General features: G+C 42.7%; 1 protein-coding gene across 1 annotated transcript in view; it reads right to left on the reverse strand.

Moving 5' to 3' along the window:
• Nucleotides 1-23,316, reverse strand: part of PTPN3 (protein tyrosine phosphatase non-receptor type 3) — a gene marked incomplete at both ends in the record, with an annotated part of 127,748 nt that extends 104,432 nt beyond the window's left edge. Inside the window, one exon of the mRNA XM_084237335.1 lies at nt 23,268-23,316. Within this exon, the coding sequence (XP_084093461.1) occupies nt 23,268-23,316 (49 nt within the window). The remainder of the gene's footprint in view (nt 1-23,267) is intronic.
• Nucleotides 23,317-25,758: the final 2,442 nt, after the last annotated feature.

Raw genomic sequence — 25,758 nt, forward strand, 5'->3', positions numbered from 1 at the left:
TAATGCCTGCACCCTGGGGTGCTTGGGACCTTTTTAATAATCCTTATCTCATTTGACTTGCAGTTAGTTATTAATGTATGTGTTCCTTTTGGAAGGTCCTTGGAAAATCATTTGAATAGAGCAAAAGATCTTGAGATGCCAAATGGCTGTGACTGTTATTCTTTGTGTGTGTGTGTGTGTGTGTGTGTTTTTAAAAAGATTATTTATACAAGAACTGGGGTACAGTCAGAGGCATGGGAGGGTGAGAGAATTCACCAGAGACAGAGTGGGGAGCAAAGCAGGCAGACGGACCAAAGACACTGCTGAGGGGAGCAGCAGGCCAGGCAGGAGAGGTCTGCCCCGCTACGTGGGTTTCTCCCTGGCCAGCTGGGAATCGAACCCTTACTGCAGAGGCTGCACCACTAGGGAGGTCCTGTGACTGTTATTCTTGAGCAAGGTATGTAGAGGACTATGAATACCTTCTGAAAAATTGTTTTTCTTCAGTGAGCAAGAAGAGTTATGTTGTGTCTAAAATCCTTCCAGAATTTTTCTTGCAAGCGTGATAATTAATTGACCAATAGATAGATGGAAAAGAGATATAGCTAGATGTAAAATAAGTCATCAGTGGTGTTCCAAATAACTGATTTGCACATAAATTGGTATAATTAATTCATAATTAGATCTCCTCATGCACTCTCAGTTTCTTTGTGAAACAAAGAATTAGGACATTGCCTCTGCCTCTCCACACCCAGGAGTCACCTAGTTGTACTGGCAGAAGGTCTATAGGTCAAGGATACACCCTTTGTTGTCTACCTGTGATGCTGAGTGAGCTAATTCCAAACCAGCTTGAGGGCCTTCATTTTTAGACAAAAGGACAGGAAATACGAGGGTGAATAAAAACCATCATGGACATTACTAAGGAATAAAGGGAGCTTCAACCCCCTTGGTGTCTCAGATTTCAATTTCATTTCAGTCTAGCCAGGTATTTTCTCAACCATTGGAAGCTGTCCCAGTTTTGTTAGCCCCTTGTGATGCTATCCTCACACTACAGATCAATGCATTGAGGAGCCTTCATCTCTCGTACAGTCTGAGTAACCAGCTTTCTTTGACTGCATAGGGCGTCTCAGGGGCCCCTCCTTCTGCATTTGGATCCCACAAGATTCACACTTAACACATTATATGCAATTAAGTCTGCTACCCCAACTGTGAGCTCTCTCATGTCATGAATTTGTATGCTGGACACCTAAGTAGAATCTGGAGAATCTGAGAGTATGATGAGTGAGAAAATTAGTTGAAATTGGATGGCCTTATTGATATACTCAAATCAGGCCAAGTCCCTTGACTTACTAAGGGCAATGTATTATTTTCCATTACACTTGGTTCAATGGCATTAAAAAGCTTTACATAACACTAGTCCATATTTCAAATGCCATTTCACACAAGAGAACAATTTCCCTACAGTGTTATCTAGTTTCTTCTCAAGTTCCCTGGGTTGAGGTCAGTCTTTGTAGTTAATGTTGGGTTCCTGACCCAAACACAGCCCGTGCCAGTTATGGAAAAAAAGTCAGTTTTCCATGGTGTGGATAAAGAGGTGACCGTGGGAACATGCACAGCTCTGTCTCTAGTTCTGGTGAAGTCACTGAAAATCCAAGCCAGTCTGGCTGTCCTGTGCACCCACACGGAAACGGGGATAGATGAGGACTGTCAAGCAAGAGGAAATGGACCCATTCTGCAAAGCCAGCCTTGGCATGTGAAGCAGTGGAAAGTATCCATCCCATTCAGAGGAAAAATATCTCTTTAGTTATTTGCTAAGAAACACTTAAGTAATCTTGAAACTGTGCTATATAAGGAAAATATATGGTCCTGGGTATTCCAAGGAAAAAATCCAAATGCAGATAAAGATTTATGAACAGAAATGGGTTCTTTTAGCACTGTTCATGATTATTGCATAACTCTTAAAGTTATTTTACAAAGAATTTGTAATGACATGGGAAATGATAGTGATATGGTTTAGAGGAAGAGTTGAAAGCATAAAGCTGTGTTCACAGGATAACTTTGCAAGGAAAAATGCATTTATGCACAAAAAAACTTGAAAGAAAAGGTACACTAAAAGTTTAAGAGTAGTTGTTAATAGATAGTGATATGACTGGTGCATTAGTCTGTTCAGGCACTATAACAAAATACCATAGACTGAATGGCTCATATACAACTATTTCTGCCTCACGGTTTTGGAGGGGAAGTCCAAGGTTAAGGTGCTAGCAGATTTGTGGTCAAGTAAGGCTGTGCTTCCAAGTTCACAGATAGCTCCCTTTTCACTGTGTCCTCACATGGCAGTAGAGGTAAGCAGTCTCTCTGGGGTCTCTTTTATAAGGTACTAATCCCATTTACAAAGCCTTCAAGACTTAAAAGTTTCAACATGAATTTTGGGGGGACGCAAACATTCAGTCTATTTCAACTGGTGACTTGCATTTTCTTCTTGTATTTTTCAAAGCTTCCACAACATACATATAGCACTTCAAAAATAAAGGGAAACATCTTTATAAATTCCTGTAAAAATGTCTATGAATCTAGCAAGCCAATAACAAACAACACTTCAACTTTGCTCCCAGGTTTTGTATAGAAGGATATTTTTATATCACTGCAACTGATCACAGCAATTTCATGGCTTCTGGATGGGAAGTTTATGTACAGTGTGTAAGATGCCTACCGCTGGAGACCAGCTCTGATGAACAGGGTTGCGGAGAGGAATCCAAAAGAACTGAGGAATAAAGAAATGACAGACACAAAATAGAGTTTAAGAGAAGTGGGACCCAGGGGATGCAAGGCTTCTCATCCTGAGCTCAAGTGTCCTGAGTGTCCAGTGCAACTCATTTTTATTGATACAAACTGCCCCCCTCCCCTCCTTGTTAGTTACTAGACAATGAATCACTCTCTTAGTATTTAGCCTTGTCTGGGCACACATTCACCCTCAAGGATCTGTGTTATCAGATACATTCTATTCCCTTTCTAATCTTGCCTGTTCCTCAGGCTTGCCTTTGCTGACACAGGAAAGGACATCATGGTCTGGACACCGGCCAGTCTTCCAGCACGTGTTGATCAGTCCTCCAGTCACGACCCCAACACTCTCCTTGTCTCAGCACCATATGCCTTAGGGGTCTCCAACACCTATAGCCTCCTTCTCATCAACTTTACACCAGCCCTCTTGCCATCCTGCTGGGTCCTAGGCTGCCCAGGAGTTGGGAAGCCCACAACCCAGGGAAATGCTGAGCAAGATCAAGGGGATTCCTTCAAACAGGAATTGGAGCTGCAGAGCACAGGAGAATGTGAGAAAACACACCAATGGATCTCAAGATCAAGAGACAGCCGGAGTAACTGTGGTCAAGTGTTATAGTAACTACCCCCACAGAGTGACTTCCTGGTGTCACACTCCTGTATAGTGCCCTCCTACATCCAGGCTACTAAAGTGACTGATTTGGCCAAAGGGACATCAGCAAATGTGAAACAAGTAATTGGCACTTGCATATAGGAGCTGGTCCTCTTGAAACCATGATGACAACTACCATGCCACTAAGAAGCCCCGGAAGAAGGACTCCAGGGAGAGAGGCCCAGCTGTGCCAGGCTTGTGTCAACTGAAACCAGGAAAGGCCAGTAGAAGAACCACCCAGGCAACACATTCAATCACAAGAAATTAAAAATGTCCTTCCAGCCATTAAGTCTGAGGAGTGGCTTCTTAACAGCAATAGATAATTGGGGCAGTCACAGCAGGAACTCCTGGGAGGCCACCGCCTTGCATCCTCATTTCCACATTGATTTTATTCCTGACTAGTCTGCATCCAGCTGAGTGTTCTGGAATTCTCAGAGATGTCTATCTTCCATGTTAGCCCCTACATTATTTTATAGTATGATTTACATTATTTCACAGCAACCCATTATTTCATATCACTTTAAAGCAGTTGTCAAACTCCAGTAGGCAAAAGCTGAGACAAAATACCAGTTTCTTTCTTTCTTTCTTCTTTTTTTTTTAAGATTTACTTATTCATGCATGCATACAAGAACTGGGGTGTAGGCCAGAGGTTCTGGGCGTGGGGTGGCAGTGGAGGATTCACCAGAGACAGAGTGGGGAGCAGAACAGGCAGACTGACGAAATACACTGCTGAGGGGAGTAGCGGGTGAGTCAGGAGTGGTCTGCTGTGCCATGTGGATCAGCAACCTGGTCGGGGATCCAACTCGTGCTGCAGTGGCTGCCAATGGCTTTATAGTGCTGACTTAACCCCTTGTGCCACCAGGGAGGCCCCCAAAGTGCCGGTTTTTTATATCACCATGACACCCCCATGCCTGGACTCACGTCTATCCCTTAGCAGGACTGTGAGATAATCATAGGTAAGTCAATAAGCATATCTTCAAATACAGATTGCAGGGTCCCCCATCTGGAGACTGATTTTGTAGGTTTGGGTAGGGTCCGGGAAACCTCATGGTTATTAAGCCACCTGAGCGATGAGGAAGCAGGTGGCCTGGGAATACATTTTCACTCTCAGGACTTCAAGTTATCCTTGCAACCAAAAGAAGCCAATTGACCCATTTTCCAACTGACTATGTATCAGAATCACCTGGGAAACTTGTTAATGATACTAATTCTCGGTGCTACTGATCCTGAAAATCCATCGGATGGAGATTGACAATCTGTATTATTAAGAAACTGCTGAAAAAAAAAATGTTTTGAAACTGTGGATGGTGATGGATGTTAACTAGACTTATTGCAGTGATCATTTCTTTTTTTCCCAAAGATTTTATTTATTTTTACAAGAGCTGGGGTACAGGCCAGAGATGTTGGGGTAAATGGATTCACCAGAGACGGAGTGGGGAACACAACAGGATCAAACCCGCGCTGCAGAGGCTGCAGACAGCTTCACAGTGCGGCGCTCAACAGCCTGCGCCACCAGGGAGGCCCCACCTCCTTTTTTTGAAGCAAGGTTTTCATGATTGTACAGTGTTGTTTAGGGACCTCTTCCAAGTCTAGATGTCTCATCCGTCCTTCAGATGTCAATAACACTTGCCTCTCAAAGGCTGTGAGGACGAAGTGAGGTAAGACGTGAGAAACTGAAAGCCTTATACATGTGATTCATAAGCATGTAAGCATAAATGTGCCACACACAGGATTAAAGTATTTGATCCAGCTTTAGTTCATCAATCAGGATTCATTATGGGTTATCTTGTTCTACTAAAGGAGGGAGAGCCAGGATTTGGGGATCCCTTTGTAAAATGTTTCAGGAACAGGAAACCCTGGATGCATTTCTAGTTCTTTCGCCCGATGTTCAAAGATGGTTCATGGTCTGAGAGGCCTGCATCATCTTGGTCTCTCCTCCCCAGGCCACTCTTCTCTCTCCCCCTGCATTCCCAGTGTTAGCCCTTCCAAAGCATTTCTGCAGCCTGCAAGTGCACCTCTGTAACTAGCCCTGCCTTAAGCTGTGTGCTGCATCTGGAATGTTCTTTGTTATGTCCATCCCCGTCTTCCTGGACCTTTCCTGAACCATTGATGTCTGTAGTCTTCTACCATTTAGGCAGACAGAGTTAACCAGCCCTTGATTTGAACTCTCACTGATCATTTATTCCAGTACCTGTCTCACAGGTGACACTTATAAGCCCCCACTCAACACCCAACACCCCCAGGGACATTTTTCTTATTCATCCCCCGGTCTCTGGCCCTGAGCATGCAGCCCAGCACAGAGAAGGAAATAATTTTGCATATGTGTTAATGGTATCAGCTTAGGGGCTGTCCCTCAAGGGGTTCAAACCGGTAGAGAAGGAGAGGTGCTATGCTAAGCAGAGGTCACAGGTCTCTCTCTCTGGATCTCATTTCCTGCCTTGTCCTTCCCCCCTCCTCCTCCACGCTGAGATGAACACAACCTAACAATTCAACACACTGCTTGCCTGATTTTTAGTGGTGGCGGTATCCAGCAGGTTTAGAAGAGGGTATTACACATAAATGCAATATTTATATGAATGACTTATATTATACAATATGAATGAGAAAGAGATCTGAATGTTGGGTGCTGTAGGGTAAGTGGAAGTTGTCAGATTTTTTCTGCCTTCCCACTATTAACATCTATGATTGACACCTATGGTCTTCTATGGTGCCTGATGGTGGACACTTGGGCTATGGTGTGGGCATGCATGAGTATGCACACTGAGCCGAGAGACTGAGCATATAAGGGCAGCGTCACAGAGCACAGTGCAGTGGAGAGCATCGGAGAACAACTGAGAGGAAAGAGTATATAGACATTCTCAAGGGGGGCCCAAGCTGCTGTCTCCCTGCTGGCTTGTTTCCCTAACCTGTGGGGATGATGCCAAGAGCTCCAAGGCTCTCTTTTAAGCTGCCTGAACCAACGATAAACCTACCTGGCCTGGGATGGTTGCAGAACAGGTGCCTACCAGACATGCAGAATGCCCCATCAGCACTCTAAACTTAACAAAGCCCCAAGTCACAGGTCATCTCCATCCCACAAGACAGTTCCTTATGCACTGACCACCTGCCCAGTAGCCTGGGCTCCACGTCCAGAGAAGCCCCTTTCTCTTGCCACCATGAAATGACATGCTCCCCAGTTGTGCTCTCACGGTATTTTGTGTATCCTTCCCATCTTCCCATGCTCCACCTCTACTTCTCACCTGGGCTTTTGCAAACTGTCTCCCAGTTGGTCTCCCAACTCCCTTCATTTTTTTTTTTCTGGAATTTTGGAACAAGTTAATCTTGCTAAAGCACAGGTTTGAGCAAATTACTCCTGGACCTGAAAACAGAGTGTTTCCCCATGGCCTGCCTATGGAATAAAGGCCAAACTCCTTAGTCTGTACCTAGTCCATGATAACAAACCTGTCCCACCAGATACCATCTCTGAAGAAGCAAAATTGTGGGAGGAGGCAGCAAGAGACATTCATTCATTCAACAAATATTGATCAGCACCAACTACATGCATACGGTGCTGTTCTAGGTTCTGGGAGAGAGTGAAAGCCTTGATTTTATGTGAAGAGACCAAGAATGAAGTCATGGATATCTGCTTTTGAGATGACCTCTAGCCTGAAAAACCGGGAGGGTGATAGATGGTGGAGGCCCTGCTGGCCCCAGTTCTTCCCTCCTTCCTACAGCTATTCTGGCCACATGACCTAGTGTCAGCTCCCTGGCACTAGAAGTAGAGGGATTTCTCCCTGCTTAACTTCGGGCATAGCCTTGTGACGTGCTTGGGCCAGTGGGATATTAACAGACAAAATACAATTAGAAGCTTGACATGTGCTAGTGTGGTCAATCCTGTCCATCTTGCATTTCTGCTTCTGCCATTGAAAAACTGCCCAAGGTAGAATGTTGGTTCCAGAAAAATAAGAAAAATGTGAACCAAACTGTGTGTAAATGGTTGTTATCTGACAATGAGTTTTGGGGGTGGTTTGTTACACAGCACTATTGGGGGCAACAGCTGATACTACATAGACCTTTTTTCTTTTTTCTTTTTTTTTAAATTTAAATAATAAATTTTATTTTTATATTCCCCCATACAATTGCAAACGCCCCATTCTGACCCCAATCCCTCCCCTCCCGCCCCCCACCCCCCAAAAAGTGTCTCTGGTTCATAGTTTTTTGTTGATTTTGATTTTCACTTTCTTATATTCATTTTCCTGGTCCCTTATTTAAGTTTTCTAGATTCCTGCTATGAGTGAGACCATCCGGTATTTTTCTTTTTCTTTCTGGCTTATTTCGCTGAGCATGATCCCTTCCAACGCCATCCATGTTGCTGCAAATTTCATGTGTTTATCTTTTTTGAATGTACATAGACCTTTCTTTCTATGCTGCATGAGAGCTACTTGACATCCCTGCATTGGAAGTGCTTTTCTGGAGAGACTGGGCTGCTCTTCCAGGGCTTCTCATAGTTCCTTAATTCCATAAAAGAAACCCTTCCATGCAAGAAGTGTCTTTATCCAACCATTTACACAGCACCTAGGAAACTTGAGTGTAAGTTTTCCTTGCAATTTGAAAGAGACTTGCTAAGACAATCTCCCCTATTTTCACAAGGTCCTTGAAGGGATAGATTGTTTTTGATTGTACTGGCACAGGGCTTGGGGTAGTGCACAGTACATGCCACTAATTCTGGGACCAGATGGAACTCCATCAAAATTAGTGAAGTTAATGAAGTAGTCTGCCCAAGCTACTCTCTGGAAGAGTGCTTCCCATGCAAGAAACCATTATTAATTCAGCTTATCTGTCTACCTCTCTGCCTGTCCACTCATGGTGACTGCGGTATGAAGGCAAATTAGGCATCACTGATCTGCATCATTATGGAGATGAAAGTCTAATAGAAGAGACAAATAGACTATTCCAAGGAAGTAAGATAAAATCTATCAGAGAAATGAGAACAAGAAGCTAAGGGAGAGTACAGGCAAATCCAGTTTGGTGGGTCAGAAAAGACTTCCAGGATAAGATAACATTTGAGATGAGTTTTGATAGGCAAGGAGAAGTTGACCAGGTATCGACATGGGGAGAACATTCTAGGAAAAAGGTGAACAAGTACATTAATTTAAGAGTCTAGGCTAAGGGTTTAAGGGTGAATGGGATAAGAGGGTGGGAAGTGATGGGAAATGAGGATGAATCTCAGATATGGCCAGATGAGAAGGGCCCTGTGTCTATAGTAAAAAGTCTGGACTAGGTCTTGAGGACATTTTACTCGGGGGAGCAGAACAGGCAGATATACCGAAATACTGCTGAGGGGAGCAGCAGGCGATGCTGGAGAGGTCTACTGCACCATGTGGGTCACCTCCCTGGCTGGGAATCGAACTCGTGCCACAGTAGCCGTAGATTTCTTCACAGTGCTGGCACTTAACACCCTGTGCTATGGAAGATTTTAAGAAAGGGAGGTGACATGTTCAGATTGTGCATATTTAAATGATGACTTGGGAAGGGACAAGGAACCATTCACTGAAGTTGGGGAGCCTTGGTGAGAGGGTGGGATGGAAGATGAAGATGAGTCCCCTTAGGCTCATGTGGGTTGTAGGAACACTCAAGACCTTGAAGTATTTGTCTCCCAGGAAGCTAAACACCCAAACTCAGGACAGAATGTATTTGGGTGTCATGGATATGTGATGGTGGTTGAAACCATAGGTTTGGTTTGTTTTTTTGTCTGGCATGTGAGCTGATGCTGAGAAAAGCACTGGAGAATCATCCCAGGGATGATTCTTGGAGCCCCAGAAGATTCCCTACCTGGCATCTAGAGGTCGCCCTAGGAAATCCCAGGCTGGGACCACCCTTGTTCTCAAGACCACTCACAAAGCCTGGGCAGTAGCCTGTGCCCAGTGATGTCAGGTAGATGAATAAGTGAAGTCCTCTGTGACATTTTCCCCTTTGGAAGTCATGGCTGGAGAACCAACACCCTCAGGCCCCACACTTGGGGTGATTCTGCAGTTTCAAATTATGGACCAACCACATCCAGTCATCCCGTCATTCCATACTTTCCAGGCATCCTCAGGCGATACTTAGAATCACCTTGGGGAAATTCCTGGGGACACAAAAAGGGGCATCTAGACCCATCAATAGATATTTTGATATAGGAGGCTTGGGCAAGCGCTCGGGAATCTGTTTTTGAAACCAGTTCCTGAAGTAGTTCTGATTTGGGCACATGTGGATCAGATCTTAGGAAAAGCTACTTGTATTGCATCTTCCCCCACTTCACCATTCAAATCTGCTCGCTCTTTATTCACTCTGCCCAGGCCAGGCAAGCTGCCTTCTGCGGCTTCCACCACTAGTGCCCTTTGATCTCTGCCTTCCATTTGCGTTCAACCAGTGAGAGACAACAGCAAGAGATGGGTGGGAGGAGAGAAGCTGGGCCTCAGTTCCTCTGGGCCCCCCAGTTTGGCAGTGCCTGTGTCCACAGCTCCTGTCCTGCAGCTCCTGCTGGCTGTAACTCTTGCCACTTCTGCACTGGCTCATTTCTCTCTCCCATTCAGACAGAGAGGGTAGCCATTTCCCACAGCTAGTCTCTGGAGCCTCACCATCTTTATTTCCTTTAGTCCTGTCCAGACCACTCTAAATAATTCATTCATTACATGCTCTCCAGTTCTTTACTAGAGTATGCCCTCTACTTCCTGCTAAGACAGGAAAACAAAAACACGACTGGAAATTCTGGGCCCTGTTCATCTCAGTTCATCTCAGTTCAGCAAACATTTACTAAGCAAAAACCTCTGAGCTGAGGATACAGAAAGTGACTTGGAGACAGTACCTGCCAGCAGAAAACCCTCAGTTCAGTGAGAGGTAGAGCCCCAGAATGCAGGGTGATCATGGGGTACACCAAGTTCATGTGCAAGGAGGCCCACGATGCCAAGGGTGGCAGACATCACAGACTCCCCAGGTAGTGTGTAAAATTTGGCTGAGCAGAGAAAAATGAAAAAACAATTCAGACTGAGACAGATTCCTGATGATGTGAGCGGCAATTTATCTGTGACTGCCCTGGAGAGGGCATAGAGGTTGGGTCTTCCTGCATACTTGGCTGAGGGATGCAGCAGTCTCAGGTGACTGACGCTCCTCTGAGACAGGTTAGGGTGTCCCTGCCTTTAGGTGACGTGTGTTGGCTGGGTGACTACCACCCTTTTCCAACTGCTAGAAAGATCCTTCTAAAGCAGATATAAAACACTGGTTTACCAAGGTTCCCCTGCCTCCCTCAAGGGGGTATCTGGGAGACAAGAGGGAGACCCCTCTGGGATCCATGAGATTAAGACAGAAGAAAAGCTCTAGCTGATAAGGTGCAAGAGACCTCCCACTGGGGACTCTGACTCCACAAACTAGCTCCATTGACTTTATTTTTATTATTTTTTTAAAGATTTATTTATTTATGCATACAAGAACTGGGGTGTAAGCCAGAGGTACGGGTTGGGGGAACGAGAGGATTCACCAGAGAGAGTGGGGAGCAGAACAGGCGGATCTACTGAAATCCACTGCTGAGGGGAGCAGTGGGCGAGACAGGAAAAGTCTGCTGTGCCATGTGGGTTTTTCCCTGGCTGGGGATTGAACTGGTGTTGTAGTGGCTGGTAATAGCTTAATAGTGCTGTCTTTAACCCCTGTGCCACCAGGGAGGCCCGCTCCATTGACCTTAAGGGAAGATGAGTATGACAACAATTTCTACTCCTCTTTCAAAAGTCAACTGAGATTTTACCTCTTCCAGGAAGACTTCCTGGAATGCCCTAACTTGTGCTCCTTCTCATGTATGCCTCATAGTTTCTTGGAATTTGTGTGATCACAGCCTAGCTAGTCCCCTTGTCTACTAGCTCCTCAAGCATGTGGTTCTATTTGTTTCTTTCCAGCATCCAGCACTGGGCCTCAGGCATAGCAGAGCTTTAGAAAATATTTGTTGAACTAAACTAAAAGGAATTTTTGCTTCACTGGAAGAAGTTGTAGTAATAATAGTGATATTATCGCTCAATTTGAGGAATGAGGAAACTGTGGCCCAGGGCAGTGAGGGATCTTGCTCAAGATCATACAATCCATAAATGACAGGGTAGAACTAAGACTTGAAACCAAAGAAGCCTGTTGATTCCGAAGGGCTGGAGAGTACACAGCTGGGCTCCTCACCCACGCAGGCACAGCATGGAGTAGCTAACCCACAGCGCTCAGCCAGGAGATTAGGAATAAGAGCACATGTGGGGAAAGCAATTGCTCCTTGCCAGGAATTATTCAGAGCACTTCATTGGCATCAACTCACTTCACCTTGAAAACAGCCTGGAGAAGTATGTCTGTGATCATCACCTAGATTAGGATCTAGACACTTGAAAAAGTTAAGAAATGTGCCCAGGATCATACCAAGAAGAGGCAGAGCTTGTGCTCAAACTCAGACTTAGTCCACAGCCCATGCTCCTGAACCACTGCATTTCCCCCAGGGAATGTGGCACCGACTTCAGATTTAGGAAGTAAGAGAAAGTGCAGCTCAATGTTATATTTCATTTATAAGAGATTTAGCATAGCAAAAAAAAAAAAAGAAAAAAGAGAGAGTAATATTTCCAAAAGCATCCCAAATGATACACACTGAGAGTTTTGGAAATTTTTGAGCATTATAGAATAAAGTGCCTGCTGGAATGTACTCACTCTGCTATTGAGCCTTTGTATGTTCCTCTTGCCCTCTCTGAGGTTCCTCTCTCTCTCTCTCTCTCTCTCTCTCTCTCTCTTCTTTAAAAATCTCCTTCGGAAACCCTCATGAAAGTATTTCCTTCTGGACTGGGAAGGAGTGGCAGTTTATATCAAGCACAGTCTTCTGGCACCCTCTATGGTCCAGATCATATTATAGCACTGTCAGTGGTGTGCTCTGTTGATAGAAAGGGGACACAGCCTGTGCCTGAGACAAGTGAGCACAACTTCAGCCCACCATGACATGATGCAAAAGCCAGCCCTGTGCCATCCCATCCAGGACTCAGACATCCTATTGCTTCTGCCCATAGAATTTCAATTGTTTCCCTAGCACACGACTACGCACACCCTCTACACCCACACACAGTTGCCACCCCTTTTATTATAGTTATCACATTGTATGGTAATTACTTGTTGGCATGTGTGTCTTTTCAGTGTGAGGACTGGTGTCACTCACCTTTATATGCTCTCTCTGCCTGGTAGTAGCATGTATGACACGCAGGCCTTCAGCTCAAGTGTATCAAATGGATGGTGAAGGAGAGAAGAATGGATGGTGAAGGAGAGAAGAATGCTCAAGTGAGCAAAAGAGAGAGCCCTCTGGAGAAACATCAGGGGTGACAAGGAGCAGGGAGTGGGGGAATTTCTGGGACTGGGAATATTGAGTCAGCAGCAAGGTTTGGCAAGTTTCCCAGGGATTTCACATTGCGCTGGCATCTCTTAAGAACAAGAGTGGGCAGGTGGGTGTGGGTGAGGGGTTGGGGGAGTCAAGGGGAGGGCAACAAGGGGCTTTGGAGTATGGCTCAGGGCATTGGACACAGGGGTGCATTCATCTTGGGAAAATGCATTGAACTGCACACATTTGTGCACTTCTGAGCTGTTTAATTTTCTGTTTGCTGGTTACACTGGATATGATCTTTCATAATCTAATTGCGGTGGGTGGTAGATAAAAGTCTTCTTTTGCCTTGTTCCAGAGGTACAGGTTATTGAGTTTCTGGCAAAAGGGCATCTTGGTCACTGTCTTAAAGTCTAGTTTCTGATCTCCCAGCTCTACCAAAACTGATCTCTTGTGGTCAGATCTACTGGACTTTTTTTAGTGTTTGTCACTCTTGTCCACTCCCTCTTTCTTGAAATAATCCTGCCCCTTGGCTTCCAGGACTCAATGTTCTTGATCTGTTTTAGGCTGCAGCATCGTCTCCTTTGCTAGGAGTCTTTTCCAAAAATCCTTCCGTGAAGTTCCTGAGCGTTCTGTGCTAGGCCTTCCCTGCTTCTAACTGCAAATTCTCCCAGATGATCTCATTCCCTCTCATGGCCAACCCTGTGCTGGTGACTCACAAATAAATATCTTGAGCCCATATCTCTCTCCTGTGCTGTGGACCATTTTTTCTAACTGCCACTTTGACATTTCCACATGAACATCTCAGTGGTAATGCCATTCAACATATCTGGGAATGGAATTCAATTTCTCTCCACATCCCAATCCCCAAACATATTCCTCTTTATAGTCTTTTTTTCAGCAAAAGACTGCATTGTCTACCTGGGGGTTGGGCTTACTTCCCCTTGGTAGATTATATTATTATTTAGCAAATACGCTTCCTTCTCTTTCCATCTTAGATGGTTTCTGCATCTCATTGACTTTGGGCTTGCCATGAATCATGTGTTGAACAAAGAAGTGACTTTGTGGCAGTTCCTAACAGGGGCTTTATTGGGACTGTGCTAAGAGACATCTGTGTTTTTGGTGCTCTTGCCATCCATCATGACAAGAGCAGGTCACAATGGGTGCTCAGCCTAAGTCCCTAAATGGGAAACATGTGAGACAGACCTGGGCTTGACCATGAGCTGAGCCCAGCTGAGCTAGGTTCAGCCCAACTGCCCCACTGGGTCATGTGCAAGAAATACAGCTTTGTTATTGCAAGTCTAAGATTTCTGTACTTTTCTATCTCTTCACTCCCCACATTGAACCCTTCAAGTCTTCCTCTTTCATCTGCCTTGATACATCCAACAAGCCTGTTTCCACTGCTGTGGCCCTAGTCCAGGTGGTTATCATCACTTGCAAGTCTTTTTATTGGTGTGCTCACATTCAACTTTGTCCTTGTCCTCGCCATAGCAAAGTGATTTGTCCAAATTCTAGGTCTATTCTGCCCTTTCTTTAGGGACTCAAGGGCTAGATACCCCCTTAGGAAAATGTTCACATCCACAGCACTAAGGGCCTTTGATTCCTGGGCTCTATGACATCTCCCACACCCTGTCATCATCTCTCTTCCATGCTCTACATCACCTCTTGTAGCTTCCTGAAAACTCCATGCTCTCTCTCGCTCCATGTCTTCAGCATGCCTTTCCTTCTGCCTGGGACACCTCCCACTTTCCTTGCCTAGCTTCACCTGGATCACAGGTGACACACTTCATGTGTCAGCTAAGGAATGACTTCTTGGGGAAGTGTCCTCTGATTCCCATGGGTATGGTGAGGTCCATTTTCTATTTGCTCTCATAGTGTCCTGAGCTTTTCCTGCAAAACTATTTTCCATTTCTAATTTGCTGGAAACTTGACCTGCTCCAAAGCAGGGGACATGTTTCTCTGACTCATCCTTATATTCCTAGTGTTTCAAAAGGCACTTCTGCTCATCTTTGAGCTCAAATATCCTTTGTTGATAAAAAGTGAAAATATTAATGGGCTCAAGAAGTACAAGATGGAAACAAACACCATAGAAGGGGCTCAGAGGGCATTCAGACTGATCCCTTCATTGGGGAAACTGAAGCTCAGAGGGGGCTCTGAGCTATACCAAGGTCCTGGAGGCTGAGCTGGAATTAGAAGTTTCAGATGTGGATTTTCTGGGCTTTGTTGCTGCCTTGTCAAAGGAATGAAAGAGTTTTATGTTCTTGTTATTCAGAGTGTGGTCTGCAGACCAGCAACATTAACACCAGCCCTTAGAATCTCAGGCCCTGCCCTAGACCCATTGAATCCAAATCTTCATTTTAGCAGATCTCTGGCTGTTCTGTAGCTACAATAAAGTCTGAGAAGTTCCGGTTTCAGTGCCCAGGAGAATAGCTAGTTTGTCTTAAAAGTCTTTCCAATTCATGCAGGTAAGTCAGAGACCCAAATGGAAAAGAAAACCCAGCAAAGTCTTGTACATTCAGTGTATGCTGTACGTATACTGAGGGCCAAGATGTGGGCCTCTTACCTTCCAAAGTTCCCAATAGTTTGCAAGTCCAGGGCCTGGCCTGACAGAGGACAATGGTTTAACAGCAAGTGAACTGACTTGGTGATGGAGGGGTGCTTGAATAAAGGGAAACACCCAGAAGCCCAGCTGACCAGCAAGTCTGATGCTGCAGATTTCCAAAAGAATATTAACTGTCAATTTTTTTAAAAAAATGTATTATTTATACAGATGATTCTACCCATGCTGCTTGAGGTGGTAGTGAAAGTGGTGTATACTCATACCTTGCCAGTGACATTATCAACTGGTGCAGCCTGTTTGGTAAACACTGCAGGAATCTGTAGCAACAACCGTAAAGCTGTTTATCCTCTAGGACCGAGAAATGCCACTTATATGAAATAATCCAGAGGACATAACTCAACAGAAGTGAGTCGCTATCGGCATGAAGGTGGTTATTACAGCTGAAAGTGGAAAATACAAATCAAAAGTATCTTAATCTTTTATGACCTGGTATTTTCACAAAGACTATTCAAAATTGATTATAAAATAACTGTCCCACTTAGTCTGCTTAGGGAACAATAGTTGTAAGAGCATGGTCTCAGATGCTACCGTTTGATGTGTGACCTGGGGCAAGTTTACTTAATTTCTCTATGCCTCAGTTTCCTCATCTGTAAAATGAAGATAATAACAATACCTATGTCATAGATCGTTGTGAGACTTAAATTATTTAATTTAATTAAGTTAATGAAAGTATCTGCTATAGTGCCTGTCTATAAATTTTTTTAAAGATTTATTTATTTATGCATACAAGAACTGGGGTGCAGGCCAGAGGTGCGGGGGTTGAGAAGATTCACCCGAGACATAGTGGGGGGCAGAATAGTCAGATGTACTGAAATACACTGCTGAGGGGAGCAGTGGGCGAGACAGGAGAGGTCTGCTGTTCCATGTGGGTTGCTCCCTGGCTGGGGATTGAACTCACACTGCAGAGGCTGTGGACAGCTTCATAGGTTGCATCTTAACCCCCTGTGCCACCAGGGAGGCTCTCCTCTCTAATTTTTATTATTATTATTTTGAACAGTTAAATGAGCAGATACTCCTACTCTGACTTAAGAATGCTTTCTTCTCCTCTCAGGAACTGATTTCTTGTGGTATATCCAAGACCTCCAGGAAATTCCCCTGATTCCTCCTTAGAGTCAGCCTGGTTTTCTAGCCTCAAAGAGAGCAAACAAGAGAATTCCCTCAATTGGACTGTACATTACATTCCTTGTGATTCTTATCCTGTACTTGTGTTGCCATTGAAACAGGTGATCCAGGGACTGTCTTGACCTCTCCCTCCCCTAGAATTTTGCTTGATTATGACAACTTCATCTCATACAAGTTGGGCTTCCAGCTCTTTAGAACTCATACATACACAGAGACTCTTTCTGTAAGCCCATCCCCCAGGGTGCCTGAGTCCTGGTTGCTGAGGGTGAATGAGGTCCCTTCCTTGTCTCCCATTCCCTTGGTCTGTTTGCATTTACTCCCTAAGATGCTATTTCTTTTGGTGGGTCCATTGATGATGGTCATATGTGTGCCAGGTGTCCTGCTGTTGCTTTATAACCACCGATCCTCAGAGTGAACCTAAGAGCTGGTTGCCATTATTCCCATCTTTACAACTAGAGTCTCTGAAATTCAAGTGTGTTAAATAATTTGCTCAAGATCTACACTTGGAGGTAGAAGATTTAAAATTTTAATCCTGGTGTGTCTAAACCCAAAGCCCACGTTCAGAAACACTGCTCTAACCTACCTCCCCATGTAGGGATACGAGCAGGAAACTTAGAATAAATAGTGATTAAAAAGGTAAAAGTATGTCACCACAAAGAATGCAGTTGTGCAAAAACATGTCTGCACATGCACAAACTCTTGAGAATATTTACTACACAGAAGTGATAGGATTTACATATGACTTTTCCCTTTTAAGTAATTTCTTATAGTGGCAGTTTATTATATACTTACAATTTTAAAAAAGCTACCCCCCTATCTGCAAAAGTTGCTGTCTTTAGCCCAAGAGTTCTAGCCTTGGTTGCCCATGAAAATCATGTTGAGGTACTTCTGGACTCCATCATAAATGAAGTAAATCAGAACCCTTGAGGTCTGAGTGCAGGCAAGTTGTCCCAATGATTTCAGCGTGCAACTGGGATTAAGGAACAATGATATGGAGAAACTTCACCTCCCACTTGCCTTCATTTGCAACAGTGCTAATTAACTCAAATAGTTTTCTCTGTGCTCAGGAAGGGGCTCGCAGTATGACTTTTTCCCCAATTCTTTTTGCAGAGGGTCTCTGAGAAGACATTTTGGGTAATGAAAATAGTCTATGTCTAGATTGTGATGTTGTTTACATGACTGTACACATTTTCCAAAAGGCATTGCATTGGGCACATTTACCAAATCTTAAAATTGGTGAATTCTATTACATGTAAATCTTATGCTACATTAAGCTGGTTTTTAAAAGTTTGAACATTGGAAATAAATAAAAGCTATTGTTCACAGATTATATGTTTGAACACGAATAAAATCTAATATCATCTATAAAGCACTAAATAAGTAAATTAGCAAGGGAACTGAATACAGAGTCAACATACAAAACTCCCTTGTACTACTACATTTGACCAAGAAACATCTGGAAACTTAAAAAGTAAAAAATATCATTTACGATAACAAGAGAAAACACAAAATATCTAGGAATAAATCTCACAAGGCATTTCAAAGACCAGCACAATTACAACCATAAAACATTTCCAAGGGAAATTAAAGAAGAATAAAGTAAATTGAGGGATAAATTGGATTGGAAGACTTGATATGGATATTAATTTCCCTTAAATTGATCACAGATGTAAGGCAAACACAATAAAAATCCCAGGATTTTTTTCCCTAATGGACATTGGTAAGTTTATTCTAAAACTTATTTGGAAGGAAAAGACCTAGAATAACCAAGGCCATATTGAAGATGATGAAAAGAGCTGAGGACTTCCAAATTAAAATAGTGTAACTAGATAGTGTTAAAATAGTGTACATAGATAAACAAATAAACCACTGCAGTAACAGAGTTCAGTAACAGTCCCACCAGTTTATGGTTCTCTGACTTATGGCTAATGTTCTACACAGCAGGACAATGGAGAAAGCATCAACTTTTCAGTAAATGTCACTGAGTCAATTGGATAGCAATTAAAAAAACAAACAAATAAATAAAAGGGAAGAAACTGGGCACTTCATGCCATACATAGAAATACATGATGGATCATAGTTAACAATGTGAAAAGCAAAATAATAAAGATTCGAAAGGAACTATGTATAACAGAACATCTTTTTGATCTGGGGATGAGCAGAGATTTTTAAAATAGGATACAAAAAGTGTACATCATAAGAGAAAAGCTTGATATTTTGGACTTAATTAAAATGACTTCAGTTTATCAAACAAAAGGCACCATTAAGAGAGTGAGAAGGCAAGCCACAAACTGTTAGAGATATCAGCAATGCACATCTATCTGACAGAAAGCCTCATACCCACCGTATATAAGGAACTCTTACAAATCAATAAGAAAATGATATATAGTCACATGTCCCTTAATGATATTTTCATCAACATTGATGGTAGTCATAGGCAATGTAGCACATAGCCAAAGTGTGCAGTAGGCTATCCTACACACTAAGCTTATGTAATTGCATGCTGGCACTTGTACTTGAAGAAATCACCTAAAACATTTCTCAGAACGTATTCCTGTTGTTAAGTGACACATGCCTGTACAATCCAATTTTAAAGACTGAAAAGATTAGTTCACAAAGGAGGCTATCCAAATATCAATCCACATATGAATAGGATTCCAATATCATTATTCATTAGGTTAATGCAAATAAAAACTACATGACTCTCTATCCTTCCCCACCATCACTTGATATGTTTAAAAGTGCTAATAAATCTAGTCTTAGCAAGGTACAGAGAAGTGAGAATTCTAATGTGATGGTGGTGGGTGCAACAATTTTGGAAAACTATTTGAAAGTATTTACAAAGTTTAAACACAGTCAATCTTCTCTCCAAACAATGCCATTCAAGTATATACTTAAGACAAATGAGGAACTATATTCATCAAAAGACACATGTAAGCATTTTTAGCAGCATTATTTTAAGAGTCAAACTGGAAACAACCCAAATATAGCCTTAATAGTAGAGTGAGAAAATACATTGTGACATATGGAATTAATACAGTGGAATAATATATAATAATGATAAAGGACAAACTGCTGTTACACACAATAAGAGGGGTGAATCTCAGAGAGATAAAGTTGAGCAAAAGAAGCTAGATGCATAATCTCCAATTCCATTTGTAGGAAGTACGAAAGCAGGCAAAGCAGAGTTACAGCAACAGAACAGAACAGTATGATTACATTTGGGGATTATGGATGGGGAAGGTAGTCTTTTAGATCATGTGTATTTTATCTTGATCTGGGTGGTGATTTCAAGGGTATAAAACGATAAACCTTCTTGAGCTGTGATGTCAATATGGGTGTGATTTTCTAGATGCATATTATGCCTAAAAAAATAAAAATCTGTGGGTTGTCACTCAATATATCTCCTCTACTTGGCCCAAGTAGAGTCTAGCACAAGACTAGACTAACATATCATCATTTCTGTATCCCAAAGTTTGATCCTGAGCCTGGCCCATGGTAGAAACTCAGTAGCCATTTGTTGAGTGAAAGCCACACTATTGCAATAGAACACAGATTTGAAGTTGTGAGATTAACTCATGTGAAATCCACTCTTGCTCTTAGCATGCATTTCCTCCCACATGATGGAGGCCATGATGTCCAAGTTTTCCTCTCTCTTCTTTACTGCTACTGTTTTATTTTTACCTTCCAAATGAAACTGACCCCACATCACGAAGGGAATTTTGGGAGGGTTTTTGAAAATGTCAAGTTGGGGAAACCCCTTAGAAGACTAGGGGAAGCTGACTACAAGCTGATTACAAGAATGAGATCTTTTTAGTTCCCCTAAAGTCTGGTTTGATCGATTCAGTATGGTTCTAATGGGTTTCATTGAGTTTAATATTAGATGAACATGGAGCAGATCCGATTTTCATTCAAATTTTCATTCTTTGTACAAAGTAATCCCACTGGCTACTTTAAAAAAAGTTACTGTATTTCTGGATGTGCTAAAGTAGACACCATTGAGAATGAGGAAATAAACGTATTAATTCTGGATCATAGCTTCTATAGTAAACCTACTTTTGTACTGCAATTTGCTCTCATCAAAACCAGGCTTCCTGTCTCGGTGAAGTATTTGCCCTAAGACAAGTCTAAATGAGGAATCTTCAGAGAAAGAGAAAGCAGATTAATTTTATTTTAAAAACTCTGTTGGATGCCAAATTCCGTAGGCTGTACAAAGCTATGGGCTTAAGTTGTTTTATAAAGTTGATACTCAAAGAGTTGTGGCTAATATTTTTCACTAGAGTCAATATTTCAGAGTTCAAATTTATAGGAAGATGACTTCAATGACTTAATTGAAACATGATCAGACAGGTATTTTATAACCTGGTACATTTATTTATGATCTGTCACTGAGCCAGCAGGCTCTGTGTGTCCAGTTTCCACGGGACTAGGTCCTTTCTACTCTTGTCAGACCCCTCTCAACATGTCCAGTCGAAAATATAGATCTGGAGCCTCCCTGGTGGCGCAAGGGGTTAAGTCTCAGCACTGTGAAGCTATTGCAGCCACTGCAGCACAAGTTTGATCCTTGGCCAGGGAGCTACCTACACAGCGCAGCAGACCTCTCCTGTCTCACCCTCTGCTCCTCTCAGCAGTATATTTCAGTAGATCTGCCTGTTCTGCTCCCCATTCTGTCTCTGCTGAATCCTCTTACCACCACCACCACCCGCACTTCTGGTCTGCACCCCTAGCTCTTACATGCATAAATAAATAAATCTTTTTAAAAAAAGAAAAGAAAATATAGATCTGATCAAGTCCTCTGGTTTAAAAATCCTCACTGGCTCTGCTCTTCTGTCAGGGTAGACTCCAAAGACACCTCAGGCCTGCAGCAGCTGACCCCCCCACTTATTAGGTTTGCTTCCTGGTTCTCTCACTGCCTCTTCAGAACACTCTCCTCCCTTTCTCTTTCTCTCTCTCTTTAAATATAATATAAATTCAATCATTTTAAACCAAACAATTCAGTAGCATTCAGTACATTTATAGTATTGTGCCTTGAAGAGAAAGCCCCCAAGAGGAGACCCTGTAACCTCTAAGTAGTCGCTCCCCATTGGCCTTCCCCTTTGCCCCGGCACCCACCAATCTGCTTTCTGTCTTTATGGATTTAGCTCTTCTAGAGACTTCATAATAATGGAATGCTATAGCATGAGTGACCTTTTGAGTCTAGATGACTTTACCTAATACAGGATTGTCGAAGTTTATCTATTAGACATTATATACAATTTTATTTGAATCTGAGTGATAAGCTAAGTGGAGGTGGGGATGGGTGAGGCAAAGAAGACACCCGTGGACACAAAGAAAGGAACTGGTGTGATTGAACTAGTTATCCAAAACCTGGCTTCTATTGCTGGCTTACCTTTAATGAACACATTATATTTCATTGAGGCGTTAATCTCCCCTCTGTCAAATGAATATTTGGCAAAAGGTTGAATATTTTACTGATAGTCAATTTTTTGTTTTGCTGTAAGCAATAGGAATATTTTTTAATATGAACTCATGAGTGAAAGCCCAGTGTGGTTGGAAGATGCTTTTGAGGGGAATGGCTTGTGGGGGAGGGCAGAATGCAGGGCACCCTCTAATCCCTGTAGCCCCAAGGACCTTGGCAGGAGCCCAAGACTCCAAGGTCCCAGCACATTCTGAGCTCCCCTCAATAGTTCTGAGAGATCTTTGCTCTACAAAGATTAACATACACAAGTACTTATTATTCTGCACAGAAAAAGTATTTTTTTCCAACCATAGAGAAGGAGCTTAAAGATTTAGATAGCAACTCAAACAAGAACAAAAGGTCTTTAATGAAAAATTACAGTGGGTAGTGCACCTAGTTACAAAGGGGGTCCCCCATTTCTTCTTACTTCCTCATACTTGAAAAGAAAAAAATGTGGGCTGATGTCAGGAACAGAATCGTCAAACATTTTTACTTCCCTAACTGAACAGATTCCCATACCATGAGAGCATTTCCTCTGAAAATGGCCTATTCTCTTCCGAAGCTGAACATGGCAACAGGCAGGCCTAGTCTCTCTCTCTCTCTTCCTCTCTTTCTACATATATCCCTCCACAGGCCCCCATCTGCGCCCTCAGTGAAACATCTTGAAAGCATCACATCACATTTCTTCTCATTTCTCTCCAGTTCTTTGCTTGGCTTTAGAACTTGCAAAAGCAAAATTGGTGCTTAGCAGAGGCTCAGACCATTTCCCGACACGCCTATTGGTGGACAGGCTGTAACCTGTTCTTCCTAAAGATCGTTGCTGACACTAGTCTAGCTTTGATCTGATTCTATTCATTATTTCTGCTGAAGCTCCATTACAGGCAACGTTTGTGTTGCCTCCATTACTGCCTGCACCTCAAAATCTCTTCTGTTTATTCAGGTAGAGTCTTAGAAAATATTCAGGCACTGAGACCAAAGAGACGTAGATGAATGAATTAACCAGAAAGCATGTTGTCTTACAATTAACATTCCTACTTGTCCTTAAGAAGCCTGGTTTAAGCAGTATAACCACAAACATTATTCACATTCCATCATGAACCCTTTCCTTCTTTTTTTTTTTTTTTTGAGGCTCTTCTTGAAATTTCTAGAACTTCTTTTAAAAGAAAGTTCCCAAAGGACTGTCCCTTTTGTGGTGGAGTCCTATTACAAAAATAGAAAATTCAGTTTTAATATCTCTAAATTTTACTTGCTTTCACTTCAAAAGGAACATAAATATAAACTGCAATATTTTCACCATATCTTTCAATGCATTTTTAAAAAGGGAACTTACAGTTTTCTGGAGGATGCCCGCCTGGCGATAATCCCTCTTGCTCCACCATGATGCAGTTGGACTAATGGAGAATCGAAGGCGGTAATCCTTTAAATAGTACTTCAAAAATGCTTTAGAAAACCTAAAGTCTGTCTTGTAAACCCCAGAACTTGCCTCGGAAATCTTGACTCCATCAGCTTCCAAAGCATAATGCAAAATGATTGTTTTCCTCTGGGGAAACCTGTGAAACAGGTCTTTGAGCTCCACTTAATGTGTCAGAGTTTTTAATTGATTCTTTACCGTGTCTATCCACCCCATAATAGCAGTGCTAAGCACAGGACGTGTTTTACGGGAATAGTCACCCAGAGTTTAATTTGTTGTTGCATAGTAGACAGACTATTTCACAATGAAAATAAATCTGTTTGGTGCCCTGGGAATTTCTTCCTGATGAAGTGTGCTCTGCTGATGGTATTGAGTGTGCAATCCTTGGTAGCCTCTGATTAGCACTGATGTGTTTTCAAAGAAAATTTACTTCTTGCCAGTTTTAGAAAAAACTTCTTGGTTGACAACGGAGATACCCCAGAAATTTGATTCTTGGGCTCATTTGCTTTTCTCTTGCTTCTTAGATCACATGACAGGGCAGAGCCACATGCCCTATTACAAACCCTTGTAAAGGTACCTTTATCTCACTTGGTCCTCATGATAACATTGTAAGGAGGGCTGGGCAGGTATCATTATCCCTATTTTACAGATAAGTAAACTGAGTTCCAAAGAACCTTGCAACCCACTCAAGGAACCACAGATAATAAGTAGCCAAACAAGGACTAGAAAGCAGAAACTCTTTTCAGTAATTACTGTCCTTTTTGGAGAGAAGCCAAGAATGCTCCACCAAGAGCTTGCTGCAGCAGAATTTCTGCCCCCCCAACACCATTCATTCATTCATTCAGCAAAAATTTGTAATGAGTATACATTTTGGGATTCAAAATTCAGAGTTGCAAAACAAAGTTAACTTTATTTTTCTATTACTTCAATTAAGTTCTCTTTTAGGCTTTTATCCCTCTTGGTGGCAGAAACTTGTCAATTCTAGGTTTTCTCAGGCAGTGCAAGGATTCTTCTCTCCTTTTTATTCACAGTGTAATGTAAGTTAACACCATTGGAAGGTGCGTGTGTGTGTGTGTGTGAGAGAGAGAGACAGAGAGACAGAGAGAGAGAGAAAGAGAGAGAGAAGAGAGAGAGAGAGAGAGAGAGAGAGAGAGAGAGAGAGAGAGAGAGAGAGAGAGAGAGAGAGAGAGAGAGAGAGAGAGGCAGAAAGACAGAAAATGATCTTCAAGGATCTTCTTCCCGTACTGACTGCTGATGAAGTGTGTGGCCAGTTGGATCTTTGAACCTTTGGTAAGTACTGACATCTGCCGCTGTGTAGTGTTTTTTTGTTTTGTTTGTTTGTTTATATTCTGACCTTGAGGGAGCTATAGACCTGCTGGCTTCTATGCCATCCTTGTAAATTCAGGAGAGCATTGGCTACTCTGAAGACCTAGGGGAGTTCCATAGGGCTATCTCAGGCCTTCTTGGTCTAGCCTTGTCATTTGTCACTTTTGTTGTAGAACTGCTGTGTCTTATCCTACTGTGTATGGGGTTGGGGAGAAGACACTGTTTCCTCACTTTCTCAGGTGTGCCTGCATGAGGCTCAGATCTCCTCTACTCTAGGATTTGCCAAACAACATAGGGCGTATCAAATGTTCCTAACCACGACCACGTGCCCTCCCCTTTGGCAAAGTCTCAAGGGAAGGCAGGGTGAGGTGCATAATCAGGGGCTCTCTGAAGACCTGGGGGAGTTCCAGGTCATCTACCTGTCTTGCTGTACTCTTCAGGGCCCTCCAAGCTCCTCCAGTGTAGGTTACTTTTATTTCCTCCAGGTCAGAGGTGGTGCTGGGAGGGGGTGAAGATGGGGGGAAGAATCAGCCCAGCAAGTACTTATCCAAATAGTTTTTTGAAGGTCAAAAGCTAAGTATTACTAATTTTATTATATCCATTTTGTATGAACTTCCTTCCTTGAAGCAATTGAATTGGAATGCCTTGGCTCTCTAGGATGGAGAAAGAGCCATGGGGTACAAATACCTGCATACTTAGGGTGTGTGTGCATGTGTGCGTGTGTGTGTATAAGAGAAAGAGAGAATCTGTTAATGTCTCATATAATATTATTCCAAATTTGCTTGCCTAACATGTTTGGTCTTCCCTGCCAAATGGGGTTGTAGAAATGAGCAGACAATGTCCCTTGTTCAAGATACTCACAGTCTAATGAGAAGGGCAGAGAAACAGGTTGGCCCTAAAGTATGATGGAGGCTGAGACAGGTAAACACAATCCCAGTGCAGTTGTGCTGACTGATTGGAAGGATGTATAAGGTATACCTTTCTTGAAGCAAAGACTTTACGATTCTAGTTTCCCTATTATCCAAGCTGTTCAGTTCTCATAACTTTGAATAACCAATGTGAACTAAGATCCAAGTGCAAAACT

Source organism: Talpa europaea (assembly GCF_964194135.1).
Source record: "Talpa europaea genome assembly, chromosome: 7".
In the NCBI taxonomy this organism is placed as follows: domain Eukaryota; kingdom Metazoa; phylum Chordata; class Mammalia; order Eulipotyphla; family Talpidae; genus Talpa; species Talpa europaea.